The 20,057-nt window shown below is 42.2% G+C and overlaps 1 protein-coding gene across 1 annotated transcript in view; it reads right to left on the bottom strand.

The window, feature by feature from the left end:
* Positions 1–314: 314 nt before the first annotated feature.
* The window catches only part of LOC113261640 (zinc finger protein 474-like), a 63,500-nt gene continuing 43,757 nt past the window's right edge, over positions 315–20,057 (bottom strand). The window contains exons 5-6 of the mRNA XM_026507826.4: positions 5,018–5,198; positions 315–2,148 (exon numbers count right to left, since the gene is read on the bottom strand). Of these exons, the coding sequence (XP_026363611.2) occupies positions 1,997–2,148; positions 5,018–5,198 (333 nt within the window). The 3' untranslated portion in view covers positions 315–1,996. The remainder of the gene's footprint in view (positions 2,149–5,017; positions 5,199–20,057) is intronic.

Here is a 20,057-nt window from a genome sequence, read left to right as displayed (position 1 = left end):
ACGGAGTAGCTGGTTTGGATTTTTTTTTTTTTTTTTTGGTCATACTTTGAAAGGAACGGGTATCAGAATGTCTTCTTCAGACCCTGAGTAGCAACCCATTTCCAAGTTGAGGCCAGCATTTTCACTTTATTTCCCCACTGGACCGCTAAGCATCAGCAGAGGACAGAGTGGCTTTTGAAAGACAGGGCTGTTTAAACTTGGGTTTTCACCTCCTCAGTTTGAGAGAAAGCCTGACCAGCAGGCAAACTACAAGCATGCTAAGATTCCCATTTGCCTTAGTTACTGAACACTGGATAAAAGAGAAAATCACATTTGGCAGGTCATTTGTTCGCATAGTTCATTGAATTAATGACGAAATGTAGCATACAGAAAGCGCTGGGTAAAAGTGGGAGTTTGGGACTCCGGGAGTGGCGAGTTTGCTTCCCTATTCCCTCCCTCGACTCAAGCCCAGTGTGACCTTGAGTTAGCTTGTTACCTATTTAAATATGTTTCCTCAGTTGTAAGATAAAGATAACCTCTCCTTGTAGGCTGATGGGAGATTTATACACACGGCAGTCTAGGGAGCTCGAAGCACAGTGTCTACGCTAACTCCGGTATTGGATATTGTCATCTTTGCTAATGAAATCAAAGAACTAAACCATCAATGGGGTATGAGATGCTATGTCTTTCTCAAGAGGATAGTCTTCTTTGAGCATAGCTAAAGACTATTTTAAAAGTTAATGTCTTCTTCCTTTGGAACAGACCAAAAGAAAAATGAATGATTAGAGCAACACTCTTAACCTAACCTCTTATAATACAGAGATGTGTGAGTAAAATATTAGGTCCAACAAATTTGCTTGTGTAATTTGGAGCTGACTATGCTGTGTTAGGTCATGAATTCAAGGTCTGCAGCAACCCAGTGGATCCAGGATGGCTCTGAACTTCAGCCATAAAATGAACAAAGACCTCAAGCAAAACTGCTGGGAGTCCAGGCAAAGCAGCGCCATCCAGGGGAGCAGAATTTCCTGGGCAGAGCACCTCCCTGACCCTGGCCTCCTCCCAGGAGAGCCTCGCCTCTATGAATGCACATTCAAGGTCTAAAATACAGGGCAGTTTTCACAAGCCATTGCCTGGGCAATGGGTGGGGAGGCACAGAACTTCCTGGCAGGCTTTTCAATCTCAACAATAAAACACCTATGAGCCCCTATGAAGCCATAGAGAACTCTCTGGACTTCTCCGATAGAAGGAAAGAGCTAACCTCCACCCATTTGATGAATCGCGCTGTAGCAATCTTCTGACATACGAGGATGGCACCAGTTCTGAAATTTCTCTGTAGTATTTCCCGCTCTTGGTAAGGGAGTAGGAGTTAGACATGGTTCTATTACCTTAACTCCTTAGCTCTTTTGGGAAAGTCTTTGCCGTGCAATGATTTTACAGAGACAAGAAGATTCCCAATCAATAACTCAGTTAACAGCGTTTCTCTGGGTCAGAGGAAACAGGGAGTGGCACGTTATTTCAGAAAGCACAGGGTGGGAAAGAATCCAGTTTTTCTTGAGACCAAGGAGTTGCCTGAAATTGCCACCTGAAACCTCTTTTTCCCTGAATAATAATAGTCCTAATCGTGAAATTCAAAATGTTGCTCAGGAAAAGAGAATGGAAGAAAAACAGCAACAGTTGGCTCTGAAATTTCCTGGAGACAAAAATGCCAGCCCTGATGAGGGGCAGCCTTCTTGTAATTCTGCCCAACGGAGTGTGAGCGCCCCCCACCCCCACCCCGGTGTGTCTGCGCGCATGCGTGCAGCTGCTCGGTAAAGGCAGAGCGTAGGCCCACCACGTCACGGTCATGGTCATGCTTATGTCACCAGACCCCCGAGCTGGCTTCCCGCGCTAGATAACCTTGAGTGGTTTCCAGTGTTTCTTGTTTCCTCTTCTTACCCCCTTTTCCTCCTTCCCTCCATATCCCAAACTCTCTCAAAAGGATCTAAGTCCTGTAACACTTGTACTGGGAGAGAGGGCTTTACTTGGCGGCTTTTGGTTTACAGGATCGTTGGTGAACAATCAGTCTGTCTGGCAGGAAGGTACGCCCACAAATATTACAGGGAACCAACTGGCTCAGGGCGCTGGTCCAAGCGGCTTCATTTAAGGCATCGAGATCATAGAAACCTTTGGCTGAAAAGTTAAAGGGAAAAAAAAAAGAAAAAAAAAAAGGAACAAAAAGGAAAGAAAAGAAAAAGAAAAATGGTAAAACGGATCAGTTTTTATTCTGGAGAACCATACTCTACTTTTTATGGAAAATATTTTCAGGAAATACCTGTTGACTGAGGCTTTTAAACAAATCATACTACTTTTGCCAAAAAAAAAAAAAAAAAAAAAAAAAGTACCACTCCCTCTTTCAAGGGTTGAGTAAAAAGTTAGCTATGAACCAGAGACTTTTCACTCCTTGGATTTTAAAAAGGAGAAGACATTGTTTTATGTGTTATGATATGCTTTCTCCACTAATTATTAACATCTTTGTTTACACATTATTATCTTGCAAATACAACTTTTGGCCTTCTTTCAATTGACTCTAAATATAAACTTACAAAGGGAAAAGAACATGCATTTGTGTTTTCCTCTTCTGTAATCCTTCAGTGGAATGTTCTGAAAGGCCAAAACTGACAGTTGAGGGTGAATTTAGGATGAATGATATCCTAAAAATGTATCATCTCTTCATGGCCATAAACTTAGAGATTCTTTAAATAATTAAAGTGAAGAATGCAAACAGGATAGTTAATCTGACGAAAAGAAGTGTCCTTAAGAAAACAACCAAGACATCTGAGAGATGTATAATCTTCATTGGCAGAGCATAGGAAAAAAGGCATATGGCTTTATTTTAGAAAAACAGTGTGGGATTTAGCTTTAATAAACCTTATTTAAATAGAATGGCTTTAGTACATTAAATTGACTGTGTCTTCGAATTGCCCAAAACAGGCCCCCCTAAGTGTAGCCAGGCACTCAAACATAAATTGCATACTTTTCTTTTTATCATTTTCACAGCAGATATTTCTTCATTAAAGCCCAGGCAATTCTCCTATGACTTCTTCCTAATGGTTCACACAAGCATAGCAAACTTTAGATTCCCATCCTGCTACTTCCTCACGTTCTTTATTTTACTCTATGGGAAACTGAACCCCAGCACAACCTCATTTTTCTCCTTTGGACAAACCCAGTATCACTTTCCATGCAGGATACGAATGTGTATTTTGAGAGCTTTGAAAACTATTGAAAAAGGAACGGCATGGACTTTCTCCCTACTCAGACGATGTAATATGGATTCAAAAATTCCAGAGTATTCATTGAGTCTCACTGGGAATGATTGAATCATCACATAGCTAAAAGTTTTTGAGCAGGGCTTTGACTTTGGATCTGGAGGAAGGGTTGTTTGGACTCCGTGACCACAGTAAGTCTGTGGGGTAGAAGTGGGAATGGGAATTCTGCCTCGAGATGAAGGATGCCTTCAGAAACAAAAACAGCATGGCGCCCAGAGGAAGACTGCAGGAAAGTACAGTGATGGGGCCTACCATTTCCACCTGTGGCCAGTAACAGACTAATGGACCCTCCAGGGCCTTCAAACCAGTCATTTCTCTCTCCTCTTCTAGACTCGTGATCCTTATGCTCAGGCAGAGAAGGTGATTAAGTCAGAAGTGAAGAAAACAGACTTTTGACACCACAGAGAATTTCTAGGAAGAGAGTTTCAATGAAGTAAACCACGTCTTTGTGGGCAAATTTCAATGGATGGATGTGTTCATCTTGAGCTCTTTTCCCACCTAAATGATGAGTCTTCCTACTCTTGGCAAAGGCTGTGAATAGTCGGATTCTAGTGGGCTCTAGAACTTTATCATGACAATCTAGATTCTACTCTGTGGGTTGTTAGAGAACTCTCTTGGGTCACATTTCTGACAAGAGTGCTCTGGACTGATCTATACTAAACGACTGGGAGGTACCCTCCATTTAGGCCAATCTACAGTTACAGAAGGAGGATTAATGAATTGAATGATACTTTCCTAAAACCAAGAATGATTTTCCTTTGAGGGGATCCTCTGAGAAAGTGACGATGGTAGAAATAAGTTGAGCAAGTCTTAGTTGGCCTGGCAAACGTTCTCTGAACTACTTTGTTCTAGCCCCAAATGAGCAAGCAAAGATTCCATAAGGAGGCCACACACAGCAGTTTATGGGGTTTCATTTGGCTTGTGTGGTGCTTTACAAAATATTAATTGTAAAATTCAAAAGATCTGGGCATTGCATATTGATTTCTGGATTTCCTTTTGTGTTATTGAAAAATATGGCCACACTGGGGTACATTTCTTAATGGTAACAGCAGGAAGCAGGTAGGAGTGGCTTCCTTTAAGGAGCCGGTATTTTCCCACGCCCCATGGTCCCCACTCTCCCTTTTTTCACACATGGACCGATTTATTCAGTTTTTCACCCTGGCTGGTGGCCGCTGCAAACTGTGAGTCCGGTACCCTGCTCTGTGAACACTAAGACATACTCATATTTGAAAACATGTCTCCACGTGCCCTCCAAGATTTTTTAAGCTTCATGGTTTTTGAGTATTCAGTTTGATAATATATGAAAGTAACTTCTGGGAAAGACGGGGAATGCCAGTGGGTCTCTCTCCTTGCAGTTTTGACAATAGTGTTGTTACGTCTTAGCATCTGAGGCCCTTCGGTGAGGCATTCTAGAACTGTTTTTCCTCTTTGGTTATAATCAAGACAGTAAATGTTGCTGATTTCAGTTATTTGAATAAGTAAGAAAGGAATACCTCTCCTAAGTTCAGAAAGAAAAAGTCTCCCTTACACACTCAAGTTTTTGTTTTCTTTTTCTCTCTTTCTCTCTCTTTCTCTTTCTTTCTTTCTTTCTTTCTTTTTCTTTCTTTCTTTCTTTCTTTCTTTCTTTCTTTCTTTCTTTCTTTCTTTCCTTCCTCCCTCCCTCCCTCCCTCCCTCCCTCCCTCTCTCTCTCTCTCTCTTTCTTTCTTTCTTTCTTTTTTCAAAAACTTACCGGTAATGGTCCTGACTTCTGGTTTTCTAGGTTCTGATCTCCTTAACTCTTTAGGTAACAAGTTGTTTTCATTATGCCACTTTTTCAGACATTGTGGTTCATGGATGGCGATAGATTTTGTTCCATATTCACGACCACAAATGTAGCAGATAACTGTTGGTGGACGCCTTCTCATTGTTGGCTACAAGTAATATAAAATATCTGTTAGATAACTTTCAGGTGTAGAAATGGTACTTTAAAATTATAATACATTCACATTAGCTAGACAATCACATTTTTAAAAAATTCCAACCATTCAGGTAAATTGAACTTTTTTTGGCAATTAAGAAAATAAACCACATCATCTGAAGAGTTGCGATGGGTTTGGGAGGACGACGGAAAGTACAGAAGGGCTGACCAGAATTCTACAAATTGGTACTTTATAAAATGTGTTTTCTCATTTAATAATTTTTGATTACTTATCTTCTGGCCATTCTCCACACTGGGAAACTATGGAAATAAATCAGGTATGAATCATCTTTTCAGTAACATCAGGCCTTAGTACGCCAGTATTCTTGAGAAGTCAAGTCATAAGTGTCGTTGGAGAGTCTAGAAGGGACACTGTGTACCGACCCACATTCCCTTACTTGAACAACTTCCTGTGATGCTAGGCCTTTTCTGACCTGAAGCAGGACCCATCCACAGGCAGGGCGGCTGATCAATAACAAGTGGGATTTGGTCGATAATAGCCCCTTCAGAACGGCTGATTCCATGCCGTGTCCCAAGAGCCCCTGGTGGGATTGCACCTCAGCTGCTCATTCACACACTATATAGACTTCCTTCTCTTCCCACTACTTTCCTGGGGTTTCCTGGGATCACCTGTCTAATAAACTACTTGAACTCAAATCCTTTTCTTAGCATTTGTTTCTGGGAGAACTAAATCTAAGAAAGAGTGAAGGATAAAACGGACAAGGAGTTTCAGCTTCTGTCCAGGGCACAGAAAGTTACAAGAAACATTGCTCCCACCTAAGCAATAAGAACAAATCAGATGGCTTACGGAACCATATGTTTTTAGTCTATTGGAGAATCAGAGTTGCAAGGTAAATTAATGAGCTAGAAGGACTGCCTGAGTTTGACAGTGGATCAGTACAGCCAAAAGAATATCTCCCGTGCTGCAACTTACATGAATATGAGATGGCAGGTGTCTGCCACAGAGAAAAGACAGGACAGCTGAGTGTGAACCCTACTGAAGTGTAGGCATGCGGTAACTATCTACATAAGCCCTCCCACTCACCAGGGGTTGGGGGGGGGTTCAGTGGCAGTCTAACAATGCAGAGAGGCAGGAGCATTGAGAGAAACTCTCACCAATTCAAGAATGCAGGTCCTGCCTTAATGTGAAGGTAGAGCTGGAAAATTAGGCCTCGCACTGGGTACCAGATAAGAACAATCTACTGCTGATGGAGGGGTGGGAATTAAGGAGGGAGGGGCGGTAGGAAGGATCCCTCCATGTTGCGTGCATGAAGGGTCCACAGCAGCCTCAAGGTGCAGCAGGAGAACAGGGAAGAGCCTTGTGGCTCTAGGCTTTATACTAAGTACTGGCAGGGTTGGTTTACTACCATGGGAGTTTAAACCCTGTAGTGCTCTGAACTTACCCAAAGCGAGGACTAAACATTGGAAATAGATTGTCATAGAATTCTTCAATTTTTCTTAAACTAATTTTTTAAGTGTAGAATGTTATATATTAAAGATACAACATTTAATCCCTATAGTAATCACAAACCACAAATACATGCAAAGAGGCAGAACTAAAAATTCAACATGCAACATAGAATATATAAAAAAAAAAGGTAAGTTAACCATTTGCCAAAGAAAGATAGGAAAGAAGGAACCAACCAAACAACAAATTAAAAAAAAAAGGCAAGAGGAATAGAATTAAAACACCAAGGTGATAGACTTACACTCAAACATATCAGCAATTTCAGCAAATATAAATGGACTAAAGAACATAATTAAAAGACGTGGATTGACAGACTAGATTAAAAAATATATAGACAAAAAATCCCCAACTATATGTTATTTACAAGAAACACATTTTATGACTAAAGACACAAACATATTTCAAGCAGAAGAATGGGGAAGAAGTTTCATGTAAACACTAAGCAAAAGAAAACGAGTATGGCTGTATTAGTAACACATACATTAAATGAAATGTTTCTTCCAGTTGTGAATATCAGGGAAAGCCTGAAGAATAGGTAGAGATTAGATCGCAGAAGATTTTGAAGATGGGAAAGAGCAGGAGCGAAGCCTCAAGGACAGGAGCCTGAAGGTGAGTAGAGAGAAGAGCAACTAATGTAAAGTATTTATATGAATAATAACAAAGAGTTGCCCGTTGATCCGTGTAGCCTTGAATACTAGAATCAGATAGTTTGGCTGCAGTTATTGTATGAACAACCATGAGTGCCATGTTAAGATCGGGATTTTGTTTTGTAAATGATAGGAAGCTATTAAGCAGGGGAATAACCTACAATTGCACTTTCAGAAAATTAGTCTGGCAATAATGTATCTCAAAGGGCTGTCCTGGCAGGATATCTCTGAGAGTTTGAGCATCCGTGGCTGTGGGGTAAGGAAATCACGGATCCAAGAGAACGTCCCTGGTGATGTCACTTGTGAAAAAGGGGAAACCAGGAAAGGCAGGGTAGGGAAGGAGGAAAAAAATGGATTCTGTTCTGGACTTGTTGCATTTGATATCCTAGTAGAATTCAAATGTAAGTCCAGCCAAAACAGCAAATAGAGGCCTGTCATTTGGAATTAATGGGTTTCCGAGCTTTGCACACAGAGATGATGTTTAAAACCGTGAAAATTCCAGAAAAGGAGCATATAGAGTACGTATGGAGAGAAAGTCCTGAGGGAGTATCTACAGCAAAGAGATTGGGCAAAGGAATCACAGCCTGAAAAGACAAAGGTTCAAGTTCACGAGTCAAGAAACAGAGCATGAAGACAAAAGACTCCATTCAGAATTCTGGAAACACTTCTGGTTTCCAGAAAGGCGGTGTCATCACTTCTGTCCAGTGCCACAGTGAGTAATGGGGGGGGGGGGTTTGAGGAAAGTCGCTAGAATTATTTGCTGACAGATTATATACCAGTGACTTTTGAGACTTGAGCTCCAGTGGAGGGATACAGACAAAAACTAAACTGTTACAAGTTAAGGATTAGGTCAAGGAAAACAGAAATATACTTCCAAAAAGTTTGCAGAAAGGAAATTGGAGACATAAGTAGAGTTGAAGAAAGATGTGTTTTGGGGGGCCTGGCTGGTGCAGTCGGTTAAGCCTCCAGCTCAGACCCTGATCTCAGGGTCATGAGATCGAGCCCAGCATTGGGCTCTGCACTTAGCGAGGGTCTGCTTGACATTCTTTCTCTCTCCTCGCCCCTCTCCCCAGCTCCACTCTCTCTCTAAAATAAATAAATCTTAACAAATCTGTTTGGTTGTTGTTTTAGGGGTAGAAGTATCCAGGCAGAGAGAGCCTATTAGGACTGAGAGAAGAGGGCTAAGTGTGGGAACAAGGTCTCAGAGGAGGCAGGAGGACATGAGATCCCCAGATGTAATTGGAGATGTTAGCCTCTGAGGACAAGGAGAAAAGATGAAAGAGATATGGGTCGTCAAGAAGTGAGGCACAAGCAGGAGCTCCTACAGGAAGAATTTAGTCTTCTGAGTATGAGGCAAACCATCTTCATAGAAGGAAAAGATTTGGATTCTGGGAAGTAGAACAGCAAAAATTACAGAAGTTTTTGCAAAGAAAATCTGGGATTCTCTTGGCACTGCAGAGAATGTGATAGTGATTGAATTAGGGAAGAATACTCACTGAATAATGGGAAGACCCAGGGAAGCTGAGCTGCAAGAAACTTCAGGGGCATGGAATGACCTTTTCCAGTATGTTTGTAAGTAGGCCTGGATGGCACGAAAGCAGAAACAGATGAAATTGGTGGTGTGCTTTCCTCCGGGGATGTAAAACATGGTAAAATGCATGCGTGTTTGAGAGCCAGCAAGCTTTTCACTAAAGCTCATGGGGGTTACACCTGCAGGGCAAAGAGATAGAGCAAAATCACAATAAGAAGGAAACACATTTCTGATTTCTGCATACCCGAGCAGAAACGACAGATTCCAGGTGAGTAAAGGCACTAATACACAGCAAGCAAAATGGAAAATGGAGTTACTCCCAAGATGATCCACTTTTTAAAAAACATACATGATTTGCCAGAGGGAGAGTGGATGGGGGATGGGTGGAATAAAGTGAAGGAGTTTCAGAGGTACCAACTTCCGGTTATAAAATAAGTAAGTCACAGGAATGAGAAGTACAGATAGGGAATATGGTCATCAATATTGTAATAACGCCGGGGCGCCTGGGTGGCACAGTGGTTGAGCGTCTGCCTTCGGCTCAGGGCGTGATCCCGGCGTTATGGGATCGAGCCCCACATCAGGCTCCTCCACTATGAGCCTGCTTCTTCCTCTCCCACTCCCCCTGCTTGTGTTCCCTCTCTCGCTGGCTGTCTCTCTCTCTGTCAAATAAATAAATAAAATCTTAAAAAAAATATATTGTAATAACGTCGTATTGTGGCAGATGGTAACTACACTGGTAGGGGTAAGCACTGGGAATTTATACAATCGTCAGATCACTGTGTTGTACACCTGAAACTAATATAACATTGTGTACTATTGTATGTCGACTATACTTCAATAATTTAAAAAAGAATAATTTTTAAAATAATTAATTAATTAATTAATTTAGAGGGCATGTGAGTGGGGGCGGGGGCAGAGGGAGAGGGAGAGAGAATCTCAAGCAGACTCTGAGCTCAGTGCAGAGCCCAATCCAGAGCTCCATTCCACACCCCTGAGATCATAACCTGAACTGAAACCAAGAGTCAGATGCTTAACTGACTGAGCCACCCAGGCGCCCCAAAAGAATCATTTTTTTAAAAGCACATTATTTGAAGTAGAATAGTTTCTTCTATTATTCTATGCTGAACTATGCCAATAAACTACATTCATCAAAAACTGACTGAATCGTTTTTAGCCTTCTTTTTCATTAGCCGTGTAACAGGATCTAATGCCTGAAAAGTGACTTTAAAAATATTTGGCGAATTCGAGACCTAAGAGAAAGGCTAAAGCAGAAGCAATAATTTTCAAAATACCCAACAGTTTCTTACTATTTTTTACATGTTCATTTACTTGAAGATTAATTAAATACAGGCTTTCTTAGTTTAACATGAGAAGCTGGTCTCTTTACTTTGAGAATAATGAATATTAATATTCCATATGGAAAGTGAGCCAAATCCAGTATTTAACCAAGCATATAAGCAAAATAAATGGCATGGGTCATTAATGGAGACATTCATGTCACATTGTCAGAAGGTTTCTTTTGGAAGGAAAAATTAGAAGAAAACAGGCAGACCCAGAGGCCAGAAGACACGCACAAAATAAAGGGATGTGGGAGAAAATTAATACCATAAAAAGGCTAAGATGTTCTATATTATATTTTCCAAAGCTTGGTCCATGCTCTATATTTGTGGTTGAACTGCCGTTGAACCCTGCAATGCACTCCATATTCTTAGGTTTTAAACATTTTACTCCAAAGCCTGCTCGAGGGAAGTGTGAGCAACCCAGACACAGCTGAAGAGAAAAATGCATCCCCGCGGGGCTGAACGGAGATAAGAGAACCTCTTTTATTTTTCATTAATTTCACGATTGTCAGTCTGAAACTTGCAAAGAGAGCTGAACGATCTCCATTCCCTGGTCCCTGCCACGGGTTTGCTCTTCAGCCTCCTTCTCTGGTGTTTTGTGCTGGATGGGGGTGTGGGGAAGACTGAGAGGGAAGAGGAGAGGAGGTCAGCACTGCCAGAAATGGCAGAAGGCTCTGCTATGAAATGGCACGGCCCAGCCGAGCAAGCCAGTGCACTGAGGCTTTGCCCGGCACGGTGCAGGGGCTATCTACCTGGGGCCTTGCCAGGGCCATGGATTCCAGGAAACTGTAATCAAAGGAAGGCAAAGAGGAAGCCGATAAGTCTAAAGTTCCTGCAGAGCAAACGGTTAGATCAACAGTTTTCCTGTCAACATTTCAGATACTCTTGGGGGTGAGGCGTTCCTTTTTTAATAGCAAGGTACAAGATTTTTTGAAGAAGTTAATCCCTGAATCCACAGAAGTGTTCTTTCAGGTGTGAACTGCTTTATGGGGGGGAGGCAGCTAAAGGCCCCCCCCCAACACACACACACACACACACACACACACACACACACACACACACACACAATGTTTATTAGGGCTCATCACAAATTTGCTTTTGCTTCCTGATTTCCCGGGAAAGTCTACTGAGGCTGGAGATGGACAGAGGGCGTTGAGCCCTTCAGTGAAAGCCTTCAGATGTGTGTATTTCTTTTAACTTGAATCCACTAACTTTCATATGTTTCCAATCATTTTGCTGGCCACCACTGGCATCATCATTTTATTTTCCATGCAGCATTTTTTTTCTCCTTTTTGCTAATGTCTTTTCTCTGCTGGGAACACTTCATGTTTCATCTTTGGGGCCAGAACTGTGCATGGCCAAGGAAAGTGGACATTTAACAACTTTTCTCTGAGTCAGGGTGGGTGACCGGTCATCCACCTACTCACTTTTACAATTTAAAATAAGTGGCTGTCACAACAAGTGTCGGCGAGGGTGAGGTGAAAGGGGAACCCTCTTACACTATTGGTGGGGATGCAAGCTGGTGCAGCCACTCTGGAAAACAGTGTGGAGGTTCCTCAAAAAGTTAAAAATAGAGCTACTCTATGATCCAGGAATCACACTACTGGGTATTTACCCAAAGAATACAAAAACACTAATTCAAAGGGATACATGCACCCCAATGTTTAGCAGCATTCTCTACAAAAGCCAAACTATGGAAGAAGCCCAGAAGAAGAAGTCCATCAATAGATAAATGGATAAAGGTGTGGTATACACACACAACGGAATACTACTCAGCCATCAAAAAGAATGAACTCTTGCCATTTGCAACGACATGGATGGAGCTGGAGATTATAATAGTGGTCAGTCAGTCAGAGAAAGACAAATACCATATGATTTCACTCATAAGTGGAATTTAAGAAACAAAAGAACAAGGGGAAAAAAAAGAGAGAGAGATACAAGCCAAGAAGCAGACTCCCAACCCTAGAGAACAAGCTGATGGCTACCAGAGGGCAAAGGGGGTGGGGGGAATGGATGAAACAGGTGATGGGGATTAAGGAGCACACTTGTCTTGATGAGTACCAGGTGATGTGTGGAAGTGTTGAATGTACACTTGAAACTAATGTAATACTGTATATTAACTACACTGGAATTAAAATAAGATTAAAATAAAATAAAATAGGGGTGCCTGTGTAGCGCAGTCATTAGGCAGCTGCCTTCGGCTCAGGGCGTGATCCCGCGTTCCGGGATCGAGTCCCACATCGGGCTCCTCCGCTATGAGCCTGCTTCTTCCTCTCCCACTCCCCCTGCTTGTTTTCCCTCTCGCCGGCTGTCTCTCTGTCACATAAATAAATAAAAAATCTTAATAAAATAAAATAAAATAAAATAAAATAAAATAAAATAAAATAAAATAAAATAAAAATAAATAGCTGTGTAATACCACCATCTAAGCAATGGGAACAGAATAACGGCCAAAAAACAGTGTTTTGGTATTAAACGAGGTATTGATAGAAGAAGAATGGAAATGGTTCCAGTAATTCTAGACTAGGATATCTATTTCAATAGCTTCAAACAGCTCCCAGTGACTTCCCTGACAGGTCAGGCTGAAAGGAAACCCCAGTGAACAGCACAACTCCATCGCGATAGAGCTTATAGAAGGAAGTATAACAACTGGTTGAAGGGGAAAAATATTCCTAACGTTATGTGTTATTGTACGAATCTTAATGAAAGAAATACTGAAAAGGAAAATCAAAGTCATTACTAGCGATTTTACAAAAGACCAGAAACTCTTCACATTTGGTCCTTCCTTATACTAATCCCACAACAAAAACTAAGGAATAATAATGTGAAATTATATTTGTGTGATATCATTTCTAGGAGATTAGGGAAACATAATCCAGCAAGGTAGTTTTTTGGAGATTTGTGGTGAAATAGAAATTAGTAATATTTGTGGGGCAATAGGCCCCTTTGAAAATCTAATGAGTTACATGGTCATCTTTCCAGAAAAATGCACACGTATACAGAGTTATGGGTATGATTTTGAATGGTTGGTGGACTCCCCAAAGCCCACCCTTTAACCCCAGGTACTGAGCTGTTGGACCTTTAATCAGAGTAAACTTCTTTTTTTCCCCCAAATAGATGCTTCTTTGTGTAAGGAGCCATTTGGTACCATTTAAAAGCCTCAAAAAAAGGGCTGAGTTGAAGCAAGAACTTATGAAATACACCACCTCTGGCTTTGGGGAGATTTTCAGTCCTGCTTTGCCTAAAGCAGTCCCTATGACACCTGTTGTGCTATTGTGTTGACAAGTATTCATAGCTCCTTCTTGCATTGTCTAAGGTGTCTCCATTTGATTAACAAATTATGTCATCACTCTACTTCTGATGCCTTTTGGAAAACACTAACAAAATAGAAGCAATCAAGAGGTGAAACCACCAAACAAGCCCAGAAATCTTGAAGCCGTGACTCTACAGCGGGAAATGGATCCAAGTAAGCCTAGAACCAAAGCGAGATGACCCTAGAAATTGGGGGTTCGAGAAGAAAATTAAGGGGAAGGGAAGTAGAGGGGCAAAGATGTTACTGATACTAAATTCTTTACTGTCATGACAAACAGTCACTTAAAACAGTACAAAATTAAAACCCAGAGTTACATTTTTTCCCCAAATCTTTTATCTTTGGTTTTTAACTGTAGAGGGTCCTTCAAAAACGAATATTCTTTAGTGAAGAAATATTTTTCTTAAGTTCAGCAATACCATCACCGTCTCTTTGGTTTCTTTTTGTCAAATTCAAGTAAAATTAAATATAATATCTCTGTTTTTGCCTTTATACTATCTGTATTAACAACTTGGACATGACAACCTTAGTCCTATGAAAACATCTGCATGCCTGTTTATTTATATATGTTCGCGCACAGAGAGAGATAGCTGGAATAATAGTCACCTAGGTTAAGCAAAAAGGAGCTCGGAGCAACTTTTATGCCAACCATTGTACTTTACTAGTGGCTTGAATTTTTTATAATAAATTTGTGTCATTTTTATAAGAATAATAAAATAATAAAAAGAATATCAACTCCAGGATCGAAACTTAAGTTGGGATTAGGTAATCCAATTAGTCCTAATGGGAAAAATCAAGTGGAGCCCAAATTACTTTCTGAACATTCCTTAAATAACTGATAAAAGATGGTAATCAAGCCTGTGTATATAACCCAATCTAGGGTTGTCATCAATTAGTAATTGGACCTAGAATGAATGTTACAAATGAATAGTTATGCATAGCACAAAATAAAACTGTAAAGCAAAATGAAAATATTTACAGTATCTTAAATTACATTATCCCAATAGTACCATTTTATTTCGTCAACTGTTTATAGTTGAACATACATCAGTTACATGTTTATATGACGCAACTTAATTGAGGCCCTAGAATTCTACTCCATTACTTCAAAAAGCCATACAAAGGCCTGGAAAAAAATCTGAAGACAGAATTTAGCGTGAGTTTGTTTCCACCTAATATAATCTAAATACAGCTTTCCCAGATATTTACATTGTGTTCAGACTCGTTTGTCTGGCTTGGTTGCATTAGCCAAAATATGATTTCAGAAATAACTAAATGGGACAGTATGGTATTAGCCATCTTATGCTGAAAAGTGGCAGCCAAAGAGATAATTTGGGGGGATGGATGGATTGAACCATCCCCTGGGTCCTTTGTTGCCCAATTGTGGCTGGACTGACAAATCAACATATAATTTTTAGCCTTCCAGCTGCTCCCCTCTCTTCTCTGCACTTGACTATGTTTTGTGCAGACTTCGCCTGTCTGATGTGGTATCCAGAATTTCTGTGGTTCTCCGTGGCTACAGAATAAAGACCAAACGTTTCAGGCTGACTTCGTTCATGCCAACTTTAGCCCCATGAAACAGGTCTACTAGCCACACCAAACTCAGCCCCAAACCCCAAGCTAGAACCTGCAGTCCTCCACTTTTCCTACCTTCATGACTTTGTCTGTTCCTTCCAGCAATAACTGTGTAAATGGAGGAGAGCATCTTCCCTGTGCTGGAGGTTATGGGGAATGCCAAGCCTTAGCTTTCTTCAATAATGGAGACTAGCGTATCAACTACTCGTTCAATTAGAAGGCAAAACTGTTAAGTGGTGTCATAGACAGAGCCCCACAGGAGCCTGCAGTAAGAAGGAAGGAAAGGTTTTGACCAGAAGCCAGTAAAATGGGCTGTCAAACAGGTAGAAATGTACTTGACCTTTTCAACAACTGTTTTTTATTACTGTAGTCAGTTAACATGAACGCATTAAAGTCGGTCATGAAGACTGATTAGAGAGAGTGTGAGAGCAAGGACCATTCTGTTCAAAATAGGCAGTCAGTCCTTGAGAGCACACTCAAAGTTTGGCACCTCTTCAAAGCAGTTCCACTTGGGTCCTGACCCCAGACGCCACCTTCCTGCCATTAGAAGCTAGCCATGCTTCAGACACTGGGGAGCAATTTAACAGAAGGTACTGGCAGCCAGTACTTTCTCTGCCAACAGAGTGGCATCAGCCACAGCTAAGGCATTGTGCTGGCTGGGGCATCAGGAAGAGAGAGGGCAATGAGAAAAGTAACAAAAAGTGTCTTGATTGTACTGAGACCTGAGTGTAAGGATGAAGACCTCATCCTTTTGAGACAGAATCAGATGAAGGCGTGCGTCACATGGGGGCACTTCATACTTTTCATAGATTAAACCATCTTGATTTCTTTCTTGTTGAGGAAATGCAGATGGGTTCTGCCTGCCCTGAAGTAGACAGCACTCTGAAGTGATAATAAAAACAGTAAGACAACTGCAAACACCCGTGAACAGATAAAGTATAACACTGCCATGGCATGGACCATTACTTGGTATTAAGTACCGCTGCTGCTTGCACCAACGCGATAGCACTCAGAACCATTAGGCTGAGAGCAGCCAGGCATGAAGGAGTCCGTTGCTTCCTGATTCCAGGGAGAGAAAATCCACACTAAGCTGTAGTGCTTAAAAATCAAATCAGGGGTTGCTGGGAGGTGGAAGCAAGAATGAAGGGTATAAGGAATCTTCGGGGTGATGAAAATGTTCTGTATCTTGATTATCGTGGTGATATAACAGGTACATAAAACTGTCACAACTCATTGAATTGCGAGAGTTTAATGAATGCCGTTTATTGTTTGTCTCTCAGTCCTCAATAAAGCCGGTTAAAAACCACTCATGCAGACCTCGTTTAGGGGAGTATTTTGCGTTGCCGTGATCATGGACTGCAGTCAGTTCCAAGCCCGCAGTACACCCCGTCAGAGGAAACTGCAGAATCAAATGATGTATTTTAGAGCGATGTTTGCCAGGCACGAGAGACTATTGTTAAGTCATCTAGGTTCACAACCCTTTAATTTGTCTCCCAAGTAATTCTTGAAAGAAGAAAAAAAAATACCACGGAAGAAAAATGAAAAACGAAAAAGAACTAGAGAGAATTAGAAAACATTTTATTGAGTTTTTTTTTTTTTTTCCCCAGGACATCAAAATTTTTACCAGAGATAATGCACTGGGGAACAGCAACCACATTCACATAAAATTTCATGCAGAGAAGTCCAGTTCTAGATTGTCAGGCCCTCGCCCTGGGGCAGAGGTGAATAGTTTGAAAGTAGCACGGTCCCTCTGTGCCCATGTGCGTGGCATCTGGTCTGTTGGAAACATCACTCACACCAGTTTCTCATCTTCCAGGAAAGGAAACTTCAAAGTCCTTTAGTGTGTGTGTGTGTGTGTGTGTGTGTGCACGCATATGCACAAAGGACACGGGTCAGGTCAGTCACTTTCCGCAGGTGATGTTAGGGATATCCAAAGGCGCCCTTTGTTTCAAACTCTCCATGCCTTTACGTTTTCCTTGGCTTTGTCCTTGACCTCCTTCCAGCCTACAGTTATTATCTCTCAGCTCATTCCCCTCAAGAGAAAAGAGAGACAGAGTGCTGAGAGCTTTGGTTCTAGAAGGTCACAAGTACAATTAGCTATGTGCCACCAGAGAGCCGGGGAAGCCTCCCACGTTCGAGCACTGGGAGGCAGTCGTTTGCTGGATTTCTTTGCCGTCATGGAAGAAGTTGGCCTGTTCCTTTTGAGGAGGTCATTTCTGCAGGGCTTTGCCGAAGTAACCACATCAAAACGCAAAAGATGTCATTTTATTACCAAATATGTATGTAATGCCTGCCTTTTTTTCTCCAAGGAACATGCTTCACACATTACTTGGAAATGAAACCAAAAATGTAGTAAGTTTAATTGTCCTTTTTTAAATTTTTACTTTTTTTTTCAAGATGTTATTTATTGATTTTAGAGAGAGAGACAGAGAGGGAGAGTACAAACGGAGAGTGAGAGGGAAAAGCAGACTCCCCGCTGAGCAGGGAGCCCAATGTGGGGCTCGATCCCAGGACCCTGAGATCATGACCTGAACCAAAGGCAGGCACTTAACCGACTGAGCCACCCAGGCGCCCTTAATTGTCCTTTTTTTCAAGGTTGCATCATAACATCCACGCATCAAAACAGCCCTGTGTCCTGTGATCATTTGGGGGCATCCATTAACCTGAGAGTCAAAGAGGAATCAAGGAACCCAGAGGTGAGAACATCCTGAAAAAGAAACCATTTCCGTTGGTCTAAACCATGACTTTGACAAGTAGGTTAGAGAAAGGTGCCCCGCCTTAACACGCTTTCAAACCGTCTGGTTGCGATCATTAATCTCTAAGAGTAGAAGTCACAAGACGCAAAATTAAAAAGTGATGGCCGTGGGAGGGGTATACATGACAATCCTTCCTGTCTCAAGACTTGGCCTCAGACCATTCTTCTGTATGTTGACGTGTGGGGAGTGTAACTGGTAACGAGCACAGTATGGCCAGTGTGTAAATATCTGGGTTTCATCAGCTTTTTTTCAACTTCACAAAACCAGAAAAGCAATGAGGTTCTAAATATTGATACTGAAGTTGCATTGTGAGCAGAAAAGACCCAGAGACACCTACTAAAAGCATGGCTCAGGCTTTTGGAAGGTTGAGACCTACCCTGAGTGGAAATGCATCTGGAGGAATGGGCTGTCTGTCAGGAGGTGACTCAATGCAGCCCAGATATTGTCGCTCAGGAAGAAACTTCTGGTTACAGGCCATGTGCCAGGCACCATGCTAGGGACAGAACCAGGAACTGGTCCCAATAGTTGGGATAACCTTCTTTCTTTTTTTTTTTTTTTAAAGATTTTATTTATTTATTCGACAGAGATAGAGACAGCCAGCGAGAGAGGGAACACAAGCAGGGGAAGTGGGAGAGGAAGAAGCAGGCTCATAGCGGAAGAGCCTGATGTGGGGCTCGATCCCAGATCGCCGGGATCACACCCTGAGCCGAAGGCAGACGCTTAACCGCTGTGCCACCCAGGCGCCCCTGGGATAACCTTATTTCACTTCCTACTTTACTTGGGAAATATTTTTTTCACTTTCTCCTAAGCTCTTTTCTCTGGGACAGTAGGTCAGGTACACAGATCCTTCTGTGGCAGGCCCAGAGCCCACCCCATGTGAAGTTAGTCAAGAAGCAGAGTCTGGGTGACAAATGGGCCGCTGAGTGGACAAAGCATTTCTTAACCTCTCCACCCACTAATAGGTTCAAATTCAGACGCTAAGTTCTAAAAACTACTCTCCAGATTGTGGGATTACTCTAGGATCTTGTACTTCTTGTGGCCCTGTAAAATTCTTTTTTTTTTTTTAAGATTTTATTTATTTATTTGACAGAGAGAGACCGCCAGCAAGAGAGGGAACACAGGCAGGAGGAGTGGGAGAGGAAGAAGCAGGCTCCCAGCAGAGAAGCCTGATGTGGGGCTCAATCCCAGGACTCTGGGATCACGCCCTGAGCCGAAGGCAGATGCTTAACGACTGAGCCACCCAGGCGCCCGGCCCTGTAAAATTCTTAGAAGGTTTGGCTCCTGGATGTTTGGCTCACAAGAATAGCCTCATTGTCTGGGGACTCCAACGGGTGATCCAAATGGCAGTTGGCGGCTGGGGTGGATTACCCTGTGCTCAGGCATGGAGCGTGCAGGCCAGTGGTCCCAGCACACAACTGTCACACAACTATGTGCGTCCCTTCACGGGTTCTTCTCGATTCTGTCTGTCCCCTTTGCAGCATCTCACCAGGCTCCCCCCCAGAACTCCCTCCCCTCTGCTTTGTACTCTGGATCTCAGATTGTAACCCGATGGACCAATGACCATTTCAGCCAAGAGACAGGCATGTTGTACTTGACCAGCATGCTATTTTTTTCATGCTATTTTTTTTTTTAAAGATTTTATTTATTTAATCGACAGAGATAGAGACAGCCAGAGAGAGAGGGAACACAAGCAGGGGGAGTGGGAGAGGAAGAAGCAGGCTCATAGCGGAGGAGCCGGATGTGGGGCTCGATCCCACAACGCCGGGATCACACCCTGAGCCGAAGGCAGACGCTTAACCGCTGTGCCACCCAGGCGCCCCGACCAGCATGCTATTCTTAAAAGTTTTAAATGTGATATCTTCAGGGAGGACGTATTCTCCAAAATACCACAGGCTCCACCACTCCCCATTGCCCCACACTCAGCCTGCCTAAACCCTGAAAGCACTTGAGCTGGGGGCCTGAGTAGCTATTTCCCCACTCCGCTCCCTGATCAAAGGTATTTGCCTTCTATCTCATTTCTAAGACATGAGCTGAACTTGAGGTTAATTGGCATTCATGTGCCAATAGCTAAAGAGGGTTTGTCACCCATCTAGGATATCTTTGCCTTTTAGCTGGGAGTCCAAGCACTGAATCTCAGACTGTGGAATTCAATACTCATCAGGTTGTGAGGGAGGTGTGTATTTTT

This window comes from Ursus arctos, unplaced genomic scaffold, assembly GCF_023065955.2.
Source record: "Ursus arctos isolate Adak ecotype North America unplaced genomic scaffold, UrsArc2.0 scaffold_5, whole genome shotgun sequence".
Taxonomy (NCBI): domain Eukaryota; kingdom Metazoa; phylum Chordata; class Mammalia; order Carnivora; family Ursidae; genus Ursus; species Ursus arctos.
This window is presented reverse-complemented; position numbering and strand designations above follow the sequence as displayed.